This window comes from Canis lupus, chromosome 3, assembly GCF_048164855.1.
Source record: "Canis lupus baileyi chromosome 3, mCanLup2.hap1, whole genome shotgun sequence".
NCBI lineage: Eukaryota > Metazoa > Chordata > Mammalia > Carnivora > Canidae > Canis > Canis lupus.
Window position 1 is genome coordinate 36,152,797 of NC_132840.1, and position 12,853 is coordinate 36,165,649.

General features: G+C 35.4%; 1 protein-coding gene across 4 annotated transcripts in view; it reads left to right on the forward strand.

Moving 5' to 3' along the window:
• The window catches only part of PRKAA2 (protein kinase AMP-activated catalytic subunit alpha 2), a 69,410-nt gene that overhangs the window by 48,571 nt on the left and 7,986 nt on the right, over positions 1-12,853 (forward strand). For 2 of the 4 annotated variants that reach the window (XM_072820387.1, XM_072820388.1), the window contains 2 exons: positions 9,450-9,954; positions 11,330-11,456. In XM_072820387.1, the coding sequence (XP_072676488.1) occupies positions 9,450-9,954; positions 11,330-11,456 (632 nt within the window). Of the gene's footprint in view, positions 1-9,449; positions 9,955-11,329; positions 11,545-12,853 lie in introns of all 4 variants that reach the window. The other 2 variants (XR_012028135.1, XR_012028136.1) reach the window with 2 other exon arrangements.

Below are 12,853 nucleotides of genomic sequence, written 5' to 3' on the forward strand. Positions count from 1 at the left end.
CTCTGGTCTCTCAGTGCTTTAGCTACACTGAGCTTTTCCTCATTCCTCAAACATATATTTTATGCCTTCATGTTCTAATTTAAATTATTGCCTCTGATGCCTTTTCTACTTTTTTTGACCTGATAGATTTCCATTCATCCTTTAAAATTCTGCTTACATATCATCTCCTTTGTGAAATCGCTTCTGATTCCCTTACGCAATGTTAGTCCCTTACACTCTCATGATTTCCACGTTTTGTTCATAGTTTTATTTTTTCATTATTTTGTATTTAGCTATTATTACTCAGTGCATCTTTCTCCATCCTACATTAACTCCATAAGGGTAGAGAGAATGTCTCACACATCTTAGTACATGCAGTGCTAAATGGCCCATGAATGTAGTCTATGCTAAGAAATGATTTGAATAAATTTCAAATGGAATATGGGGTGAGTATTAAGTATTTTATATATGGTTGATGAAATAAAGCATTAAAAGTTTTGTTAAGATTTTGAATCCAAAAATAACTGCTAGCACTGTGAAGGATTCTTGTTATGTGAGAAACTTTGGAACTTGCAGTGGCTGGTGTTATTGTGAATATGACCTTTATATAGCACACACAAGCCACCGATAATGCATTGCCTTCTACTCTTTACTTACCATGCATGTTATGTTTCTTAGGGTTTTTTTGTTCTTAACTAACATTTCATCAGTTATTCATTTACAAACACATTCTTTTGCCACCTTTCCAGAATCTGTCATCTTATCTTCATAAGCCAGAATGGCTATTTAGAGACCTGTGACTCTTGGAATGTTTAAATGATGGATGTGGTTTTTTATGTGATTGCTGCATATCTCTTCTACGAGAAGGGACTAATTCTTTCAACATTTGTATACTGTTTTCTTCTCCTAGCCTTTCTTAAGCTCTCCAGGCCTCATACATAAAATAAATGTGTGATTGTAAATTAGTACCAAGTTCAGTTATGGAAATGAACTTAGTAGGAAAAAACCTTTTGTGTTCCCAGGTTTTTTTGTTGTTGTTACCTTTTGTTTTTGCAGTTTTTTTTTTTTTTTTAAAGATTTAAAAAAATTTTTATTTATTCATAGAGACACACACACAGAGAGGCAGAGACACAGGCAGAGGGAGAAGTGGTCTCCATGCAGGGAGCCCAACGCGGGACTCGATCCCGGGTCTCCAGGATCACGCCCCGGGCTGAAAGCGGTGCTAAACTGCTGCGCCACTGGGGCTGCCCTGCAGTTGTTTTTTTTGTCGTTGTTGTTACCTTTTGTGTTCACAGTTGGGTTTTTTGTTGTTGTTGTTGTTTGTTTTGTGTTGTTTTGTTTTACTTATAAGTTAAGTTCTACACCTAGCCTGGGGCTTGAACTCACAATCCCCAGATCAAGAGTCATGTGCTCTACTGACTGAGCCAGTTGGGAGCCCCAGTCACTTAAATGGCTTTTCCTTAGAAAGAAAATTAGATATGCTTCCTGTGACTTATTTGTTCCATAACTGGAGCTTGTATCTCCCTCTCCCCTTCACCCATTTTGCCTATCCCCCTCAAACCCCCCTCCCTGCAGTCATTGGTTCTCTACTTATAGGTCTAATGCTGCTTTTTGTTTATTTCTTTTTTAGATTCCACCTATGAATGAAATCATATGGTATTTATTTTCTCAGACTTATTTCACTTAGCATAGTGCCCTCTTCGTCCATTTTGTTGCAAATGGCACAATCTCATCTTTTCTTAAGGCTGTGCAATACTCCCTTGTATATGTATCCCACATGTTCCTTATCTATTTGTTGGTTAATAGACATTTAGTTTGCTTCCATATCTTGGCTGTTGTAAATAATGCTGCAATAAACACAGGAGTCCTTATATTTTTTTGAATTAATGTTTTTGTTTTCTCTAGGTAAATACTCAGTAGTGATATTATTGGATCATATTGTATTTCCATTTCAAATTTTTTGAGAAAGTTCCGTACTCTTTTTCACAGTGGCTGTACCAATTTACATTCGCACCAGCAGTGTGCAGGGCTTCCTTTTAATCTGCATCCTTGTCAACACTTATTATTTCTTGTCTTTTTTATTTTAGCCATGCTTACTGGTGTAAGGTGATATCTCATTGTGGTTTTGATTTGCATTTCCCTGATTACAGAGCTTGAGCATCTTTTCATGTGTCTGTTGGCTTTCTGTATGTCGTCTTTGGAAAAATGCCTCTTCAGGTTCTCTGCCTGTTTTTTAATTGATTTTTTTTTTTTATTTTGTTTTGTTTTTTGGTGTTGAACTGTATAACTTCTTTATATGTTTTGGATACTAACCCCTTATTTGAATATATAAATTGCAAGTATCTTCTCCCATTCAGTAGGTTGCCTTTTTTGTTTTGTTAATGGTTTCCTTCTCTGTGCAAAAGCTTTTGATTTGATGTAGTCCCAATAGTTTATTTTTGCTTTTGTTTCCCTTGCCTTAGGAGAGATACTTAGAAAAATGTTGTTATGGCTGGTGTCAGAGATAGTACTGCCTGTGTTTTTTCTGGGAATTTTATGGTTTTAGATTTCACATTTAGGCCTTTAATTTATTTTGAGTTTATTTTTGTGTATGATGTCAGAAAGTGGTCAAGTTTCATTCTTTTACATATAGCTGTCCAGTTTTTCCAGCACCATTTATTGAAGAGACTGCCTTTTCCCCAATGTATAGTCTTGTTTCCTTTGTCATAGATTAATTGACCGTATAAACGTAGGTTTATTTTTGGGCTCTCAGTTCTGTTCCATTTATGTGTCAGTTTTTGTGCCAATACCATGCTTTTTTTTTTTTTTTTTTTAAAGATTTTCTTTACTAGAGAGAGAGCAAGAGAGCGTGAGTGTGAGCAGGGGGAAGATCAGAGCGGAGAAGCAGACTCCCTTTTGAGCAGGGCGCTTGATGTGGGGCTTAATCTCAGGACTTCAGGATCATGACCTGAGTAGAAGGCAGATGCTTAACGGACTGAGCCACCCTGGTGCCCCAATACCATACTGTTTTAATTACTATAGATTTGTAATATATCTTGAAATCTGGATTATGATATTCCGTTTTATTTTTCTTTCTCAAGATTGCTTTGGCTATTTGGGATCTTTTATAGTTCCATGCAAATTTTAGGATTGTTTGTTCTAGTTCTCTGAAAAAAGCTTTTGTCATTTTGATAGGGATTGCATGGAATCTGTAGTTTGCTTTGTGTAATATGGGCATTTTAACAATATAAGCATGGTCTTTCACCTCCTTGGTTAAATTTATGCTTAGGTATCTTATTATTTCTGATGCAGTTGCATATGAAATTGTTTTCTTAATTTCTCTTTTTAGTACTTCATTATTAGTTTATAGAAATGCTACTGATTTCTAGGTATCCTGCAGTTTCACTGAATTTATTTATTCTAGTAGTTTTTTGTTGGAGTCTTTAGGATTTTTTATGTGTAATGTCATGTCATCTGCAAATAGTGACAGTTTAACTTTTTCTTTACCCTTCTGGATGCCTTTTATTTCTTGTCTGATTGCTGTATTTAGGACTTACAGGAAGGACCATGTTGAATAAAAGTGGTGAGAATGGACATCCTTGTCTTGTTCCTGATCTTAGGAGGAAAGCTCTCAGTTTTTCACCATTATGATGTAGCTGCAGGTTTTTCATATATGGTTTTTATTATGTTGAGATATGTTCCCTCTGAACCTACTGTGTTGAGAATTTTTATCATGAACAGATGTTGAATTTTGTCTAATGCTTTTTCTGCATCTATGAGATGATCATATGATTTTTATTCTTTGTTGTGGTGTATTATGTTGATTAATTTGCAAATATTGAACCATCTTTGCATCTCCCAGAATAGATTCCACTTGATTGTGTGAACGATCCTTTTAATGTGTTGTCAAATGTGGTTTGCTAATATTTTGTGAGGAATATTCCATCTTTGTTCATCAAGAGATATTGGCTAGTAGTTTTCTGTTTTTGTGGTGTCTGTCTGGTTTTGGTATCAGAATAATACAAGCTTCATAGAATGTACTTGGAAGCTTTCCTTCCTCTTCTATTTTTTGGAATAGTTTGAAGAGAATAGGTATTAACTCTTTTTAAAGTGTTTGGTAGAATTCAACTGTGAATCCATCTCATCCTGGACTTTCATTTTTTGGTTACTGATTCAACTTTGTTAACTGGGTCTGTTTAGATTTTCTATTTCTATCTGATTTAGTTTTAAAAGATTATATGTTTCTAGGAATTGATACATTTCTTTTAAGTTGTCTAATTTGTTGGCATATAATTTTTTGTAATATTTTCTTGTAATCCTTTGTATTTCTGTGTGGTGTTATTTGATACCTCTCTTCTTTTGTTTCTGATTTTGAGTACTTTTTTTTTCCTGATCATTCTAAGGCTAAGGATTTATCAATTTTGTTTATCTTTTCAGAGAACCAGCTCTTGATTTTATTGATTTTTTTTTCACTTTAAACATTTTTTAAAAATTTATTTAAGTAATTTCTACACCCTGCGTGAGGCTTGAACTTAATAAGACTGATTTGCATGCTCTTCTTTTTTTTTTTTCCATTCTTTTTTATTTTATTTTATTTTTTTATTTTTTTTTAATTTTTTTATTTATTTATGATAGTCACAGAGAGAGAGAGAGAGGCAGAGACACAGGCAGAGGGAGAAGCAGGCTCCATGCACCGGGAGCCCGATGTGGGATTCGATCCCGGGTCTCCAGGATCGCGCCCTGAGCCAAAGGCAGGCGCCAAACTGCTGCGCCACCCAGGGATCCCAGATTTGCATGCTCTTCTGACTGAGCCAGCTAGGTGCCTCTTACTGATTTTTTTCTATTTTTTTTTAATCTTTATGTCATTTATTTTTGTTCTGATCTCTATTTCCTTTAACTCACCTTGGACTTCGTTCTTCTTTTTCTAGTTCCTTTAGGTATAAGGTTAGATTGTTTGAACTTTTTCTTCTAGAGGTAGGGCTGTATTGCTGTATATTTCCCTCTTACAACTGCTTTTGCTGTGTTGCAAAGAAGTTGGACTGCTGGATTTTCATTTTCATGTGTCTCCATAACTCATTTAAGTAATTTAGTCCTCCGTGTGTCGTCATAATTCGTTTAAGTCATTTAGTTGTAAGTCCCAAACTTGGGTATCAGGTATTAGTGATAGAAAGACTTAATTTCTGATGGCTGTGTAGTAACCCAACAATGGAAAGTGAACTGATTTTGTCTAAGGGGAACCCTTAAAAACATTCTAGTTACTACTCATCTTGATATCTTAATTCAGAAACTGACTCCTGAAAACAAAAGCTCAGAATGTAACTTTTTAATTGGCAATTTTCTTATGGTAAAGAATTATGATCCTTTGCCTAAATGAATTAGAAATAAAAAGTTAGATTATTTTCTTATTTATCATTTTCTAAACATTTTTATTGATATAATTCACATACTACAAGTTTGTGCCTTTAAATAGTATAATCAGGGATCCCTGGGTGGCGCAGCGGTTTAGCGCCTGCCTTTGGCCCAGGGTGCGATCCTGGAGACCCAGGATCGAATCCTATGTCGGGCTCCCGGTGCATGGAGCCTGCTTCTCCCTCTGCCTATGTCTCTGCCTCTCTCTCTCTCTCTCTGTGTGACTATCATAAATAAATAAAAATTAAAAAAAAATAGTATAATCAGTGGTCCTTAGTATATTCACAAAGTTGTACAGTCATTACTATTTTCTAATTCTTTTACAGAAACTCTATTCCTGTTAGCACTCATTACCTATTTTCCCCTCCTTTTATCCCTTGGAAGCCAGTAATCTACTTTCTGCCTTTATGGATTTGCTCATTCTGGAAATTTCATATAAATCCTATGGCATGTTGCCTTTTGAGCTGGCTACTTTGACACAGCATAGTATTTTCAGGGTTCATTCATGGTGTAGCATGTATCAGTACTTCATTATTTTTTTAAAATTCTCACTGTATAGATATACTACATTTTCTTTATCCATCCATCGGTTAATGGATACTTGAGTTGTTTCTACTTTTTGGCTCTTAACAGTAATGTTGCTATGCATATTCATGTACAAGTTTTTTAGGGTCACATGTTCCCATTTCTTTTGAGTGTATGCCTTGAGTTTGTAATCTTGTGTATTTTTGTTGCTGTTCTTTCTGTTTAGTGATTTTACTGAACTAATTCCACAAATTTTGTATTCTTTGTCATGATTAGCCACTGAAATCACTGCTTGGCTAGCTTAATGGTCAGCTTATTATTAGAGCTTTCCTAAAATGCCTTGATCTATCTAGTAAGTCTCCCAGCCTTTGCTGAGCGACTCTGTGTGCATGTTGGAATGTTTTCAGTGCTCCAATGAGAAGCTCATAACTCTGTTTTAGTCTTCACTCCACATTAGCAGAGAGTCACAGAGTGACTAGATTAGAAATGAGGGTCTTTCTTGGGCATGCACACAGCCCTGCATATGTGAATGGCTTTCTTGAGTCCCAAGAATATATCAGAGTATTTCAAAGACCCCCAATGGAACTCATATTGCCGAAGTTTTAATTTTAAGGTTTTTGGTTAGCTTCTTGTTTGTTCCAATCTTATTACCTCTTTAGGCAGCTGGGATGTCAGACAGTTGCCATTGGTTGTTTTGACAAATGTTCTGGAGGGAAGGCTATTTGCAGTGAGGGAGAGCTGAATCAGTCAAGAAAAGATAAGATTTTCAAATGGAGATTTCCAGGGAACTGCCAGACATGTCAAATAAAGACAAGTTCTCTGAGGATAGGACTTTGGAGAATTCTAAACCTCTTCTGCTCTAATTCTAAACCTCTCTCCCCCTTAGTGGTTGCTAAGCCACTGGTTTTCTGGGCTACCATGATTATGAGACTCTTGGTTTTCAAGACTGCCACAGAAATGGGCGAAGGGAGATGGACTTGGGGCAACAGAAAATGTCTCAAATCTCACTATTATTACTGAGATCAGCTATTTTTTTTTTTTTTTTAGTAATCTTAATGCTTTTATGGAAGAGTGAATATTTGGAGTTCATTCAGAAGGGCTCATTTTCCCTATTTGTCATTCATATTTTTAAAATGTTATATAAATTTTTCTGAAAAAAATTAATATCTCACATTTTTATTACTAAACCTTAGGTGCTTAGTATGGTACAGGAAATAAACACATTAATGGATTAATTTTATCTTCATACTTTATATACTCATTTATTATGTATTTATTGAACATTTACACTGTACTAGGTAATGGAATACAGCTAAATAAGTCATGGTCCCTGTTTCAAGGAGCTCTGAGTTTGGTGGGTAAAATTAAGAAAAAATCAACACCTATAAGAAAATGTGAGTGTTACAATAGAAAGATCTATTGGAAGCCGTAGAAGATTCATCTTTGTATCCTTCCCAGGCCTTGGCACAACATCATTTCTCACTTGGACTATTGCACCAGCATCATCAACATCATCGTTTTTGTTTTTTCAGTCAAGCAGGATGATCTTTACAGAAGCAAATTAGATCATGTCACCCGTCTCTAAAGTCTTTGAGTGATTTTCATCAAGCGTAGGTTCTAGTCTCAGAATCATTCTTCTAGCCTATAGCTGTCAAAAATATTTGATAGTTTTTGCCCCTCCAAACTGTAACTCCTGCTTTCATGATAGTGGCCTCAGTCTTGTTCCTTGAACATAGCACAACTCTTTCTTGTTTCAGTCTTCACATATATTGTTTCTTGTGTTGGGAATATTTGTTTGCCAGCTCTTTGCTCCCAGCTGACCTCTAATCATTCTGATATCTGCTAACATATTACTCAATAGCTTCCCTAATTACATACCTCCCATTCTGATTTATATATTCTTATTTTACCCCATGTTTTCCACATACAGTCTTTATCACAGGATTTTCATATTTGTATATTTGAAACTATATATTTATTTTGTGAATATTTGTTTTATCTGTATTCATTTAGAATACAATCTCTGTGAGGAGGACTTTTTGCTATAGTATATTCTTAGTTAATATTCATAAATTAAACAGTCAATAAGAAGCATTCAAACAAAATATATATTTTTTTTTTAATTTTTTTTTTTATTTATTTATGATAGTCACAGAGAGAGAGAGAGAGAGAGAGGCAAAAACACAGGCAGAGGGAGAAGCAGGCTCCATGAACCGGGAGCCCGACGTGGGATTCGATCCCGGGTCTCCAGGATTGCGCCCTGGGCCAAAGGCAGGCGCCAAACCGCTGCGCCACCCAGGGATCCCCACAAAATATATATTGATCTGAATTTAGCTTAGAAGGTGCCCAGGTTTACCATGTAGCAAGGTTTGTGCAGTCTTGAAGGAATAGTACGTATTAGATGAAAAAGAGTGGGATGTTCTTAGATGGTAATAGTAACATCATATGCAAAGGCCCAGACATGTGAGAAAATAATATTTAGGAGACTGATGGTCAAACTTTTTGGTTTTAGTACTCCTTTACAGTCTTAAAATTGAGAATTCCAGTGAGTTGTGTTTTTTAATGCAGGTTATATCAGTATTTTTCATATAAGAAATTAAAACTGAGACACTTAAAAAACACTTAATTTACTTAAAAATAACAGTAAAACTAGTACATGTTAATCTAAATAACATATCTTTCATGGAAAATGACCAAAAAGAAAATAACAAGAATGGTGTTTTTTTGTTTTTTTGTTTTTTTTTTTTTTTCATTTTCAGATTCCCTTAAGTGTTGGGCTTACTCATAAACCTCAGCTAGATTCTTAGGCCTACTTCTTCATTCAGTCTGTTGCAATATGTTATATTAGTTGCAGTCTATGAAGAAAATCTGATATCACTCAAATAAGTGGTTGAAAAAGGAGAAGCATTTGAATAGTCTTTCAGATAATTGTGGATATTCTGCTTTGATATTAAGCCAAAGCTTAACTTGTTATAGTATCAAATGAGAAAACATATTGGCATACTTTTGTACTTTATTGCATTAAAATCCACTGGTCTATTTTATATTTTGTGGATATTTTACCTGTGTATGATTTTGTAACATCATGCATTGGTCATTTGAAGTTATTGAGATGCCAGGTTATTGAGTTAAAAAAGATTTTCCGAATGGTGACAAGTTCATTATACAGTATTAGAAATCCTGTTCATTGCTATCATTATAAAGTTATCAGAAAAGTCTTTACATAGTAGGAAGCTGCCAAACTCATGGAGGCAGATACAAATTATATAAAATTCTAAATTTTGCTTGAAAGCTTAAACTTTATTGTTGGCAACAAATACTGTCGGTTGTTTCCTTTGAAGTGACAGGCTCATTTTACTTATTTTTGAGAAAATGTGAGCCAAATATCCAAGTCTGAATAATCATAGTTATTCAAGGGTGGAGGTTAATTAACTTACCCAGGGTCACACAGAGAATAGTTTTTTCTGATTCTGTTATATTTTATTGCCCCATGTCTAAATTATCTGGGACTTGCCAAAGCATGTTCTTACAATAGTGTATTGTGGTATTTTTCCTAGAGAGCATGAATGGTTTAAACAAGATTTGCCCAGTTACTTATTTCCTGAAGACCCCTCCTATGATGCTAACGTCATTGATGATGAGGCTGTGAAAGAAGTGTGTGAAAAATTTGAGTGTACAGAATCAGAAGTAATGAACAGTTTATATAGTGGTGACCCTCAAGACCAGCTTGCAGTGGCTTATCATCTTATCATTGACAATCGGAGAATAATGAACCAAGCCAGTGAGTTCTACCTCGCCTCTAGTCCCCCAACTGGTTCTTTTATGGATGATAGTACCATGCATATTCCCCCAGGCCTGAAACCTCATCCAGAAAGGATGCCACCTCTTATAGCAGACAGCCCTAAAGCGAGATGTCCATTGGATGCACTGAATACAACTAAGCCCAAATCTTTAGCTGTGAAAAAAGCCAAGTGGCATCTTGGAATCAGAAGTCAAAGCAAACCTTATGACATTATGGCTGAAGTCTACCGAGCTATGAAGCAGCTGGATTTTGAATGGAAGGTATGAAATTGTAGAATGAATATTAAGATCATTTGTAAAGGTTTGTTTTTTTGTATAGTAAGCTGCACTGATCTATCGAGTCGAGTACTTATGTCAATAAAAAAGTTGTTTTGATTTAGATATAAATTGGTCTTGATGCTTCTAGATGATAAAAACTCCCATTTTTTCCATTAATATACCAAGTTCATTCAAAACTAAACAAAGTTCTATAAGCATGAAGAATCGTTGATGTTGGGGACCTACAATATTTTTGAATTGGAGACTAGCATTCTTAGTCAAGAAACAGAAAATAACCTGAAATCAATCACCTGAGAAAATAGTCCACCTATTTCTGTCTGCATCATAACAATAAAAAGTCATGTGTCTTCAAAGATGTTATGTTTTTACTTTTCTCCCTTTTCCCCCCTAGCTGTAGCAATACAGATGATATGCCATCAGGACATATTTTTTCAGTCAATAAATACTTTTCTCTAGGTTGAGAAAATCTCTTTTATTTGGCTAGTCCCAAAATAGTGGTATATTTTTCTTACTCTTAGCATCCAATTTTCTTTTTTTTAAATTAGTGTTCAAATTCATTGCAATTCTATTTGAGTATATGTGGGAGGAAAAGCATTTTTTTCATTTCAGATATCCTTTCTACTCTGGTTCCTTTCTTGAGGACTGTAAATGTATTTTTAAAGGAAGAAAAACATTCACATATACAATGTATATATTCATTTGACATATTTGAAAAATCCATCATTTTCATTTTATTTGTACATGAATAAGCAAAATAATAGTCTCTTAAAATCACTTAAAAAACAGATCCCCCTTTTCTTAAGTGATTTAGTTAAGAGACATTAATGTCATTAAAATCCAATACTGAAAAAAATTTGGAACTTATTTAATAGATGTTTTAAAAATCCAGAATTATCTTTATCTGAGCTGTAGTTCTTATCTCTTTAAAAGGCAAATAATACTTCTTCACAGGATTATTTGAATACTTAAATTTTGTGACAGTACCTGTTTATATTGCCTAATGCAAACTATTAATGTGTTCTTTTTTATTCCTTCTACTCCATATTAATAGGTAAAGTTATTCAAGATGATCAGAATTGTTGACATTTTAGAACAGAGGCATATCTAGAATGAAGGCCTAGACTCCATATAATCTCCGAGTGCCCTTTAAATTTCAGTTGCTTTGCACAGTCTGATTAGTGGAGATTAAATATAAATACTAAACTGTCATGTAATATAAAAAGATCATACAAGAATTCCTTTTCTACCCTACCTCTGTCAGTTGTTTCTTTTGATATTCTTTGCAATAAGAATAAGGGAGATATTTTGTAGTTCGTTATTTTTAACAGCTTTCCTTAAAAAAAATTTCCCATTTTAGGTAGTGAATGCATATCATCTTCGTGTAAGAAGAAAAAATCCAGTGACTGGCAATTATGTGAAAATGAGTTTACAACTTTACCTGGTTGACAATAGAAGCTATCTTTTGGACTTTAAAAGCATTGATGGTAAGGAAGCTATGCAGACATGAGCTCTGAGAAGATAAAACTTGGCACTAGTTGACAAGATGTTAAAATCATCTCAAAGACATGGTGGGTAGGTCTTCTATACTGGTTTTTAAGTAATCTAGAATTAGCTAAAAATGCAAGTGAAATGAAAAAGATTGAAGACCTATATCTAACCCAGCACCTCTCCAAAAGATGTGCCTCCTTGGCATAAAGTCACTTGAAGTGTTGGCTGTGGAGCAAAAGTAAGGAACAATAGGGAAGCAATTTTTGCCTAAAATTAACTGATGTTGTCAGGTTCTTTGTCACATTTCTCCAGTCATATTTTATTATTATTAGGATTCCACTATCTAAACTTCCTCATTCATCAACTTCCCTCATTCTAGTTGGCCAGATGGGACTCTCTTTGGTTCAGGTTTAATTTTGATGCTCCAGCCATCCAGGAGACTGAAGGAGTCAAGGGAGGTGATTGTGGGTTGTGTTTTAAGTACTTAGTGGGTACCAGAAGTCAAACCTTCATGAACCAGATGTGCTTATTCAGTTTATTTTTTTTTTTTAAGATTTTATATTTATTCATGAGAGACACAGAGAGAGAGAGAGAGAGAGGCAGAGAGACAGAGAGGCAGAGACACAGGCAGAGGGAGAAGCAAGCTCCATGCAGGGAGCCCGAAGTGGGACTCGATCCCAGGTCTCCAGGATCACACCCTGGGCTGAAGGCAGCGCTAAACCGCTGAGCCACCCGGGCTGCCCACCCCCCCCCCCCCCTTTTTTAAAGATTTTATTTATTTGCTTGTTCAGTTTAGAGGTGCAAGTGGGATACAAACAGTAAACCAGGGGTTAGGTGCAAGATAGAACAAGAGGAGAACTGAGTTCAGAGTTAAGGAAGTTGTTTTCAACAGAAGAGTTAAATTTTATTCCTCAGCTACCACTGACTATAGTATTTATAGTATTTATATGGTCTCTGACCACCATCATCAGAATTACCTAGAGTTCTTATTAAAATGCAGATTGTTGGTAACTACCCCCAGATCTCCCAAATCAGAATCTCTTGAGGTGACTTCTGGGAAACTGGAAATCTTTATTTTTTTTTTAATTTATTTATTCATGAGAGACACAGAGAGAGAGAAAAGGCAGAGACATAGGCAGAGGGAGAATCAGGCTCCATGCAGGGAGCCCAACGTGGGACTCAATCCCGGGACTCCAGGATCACGCTCTGGGCCGAAGGCAGGCACTAAACCACTGAGCCACCCAGGGATCCCCCGGAAATCTTTAACAGGATTTTCCTCACCCCGTCCCCAGTCAGTGTGCACTGAAGGTTCGGAATCACTGTATAATGATTGTAAAAGTTACCAATGTAACTTTTATTTTAATATTTTTTGTTAATCCTTCAAGGATGTGCT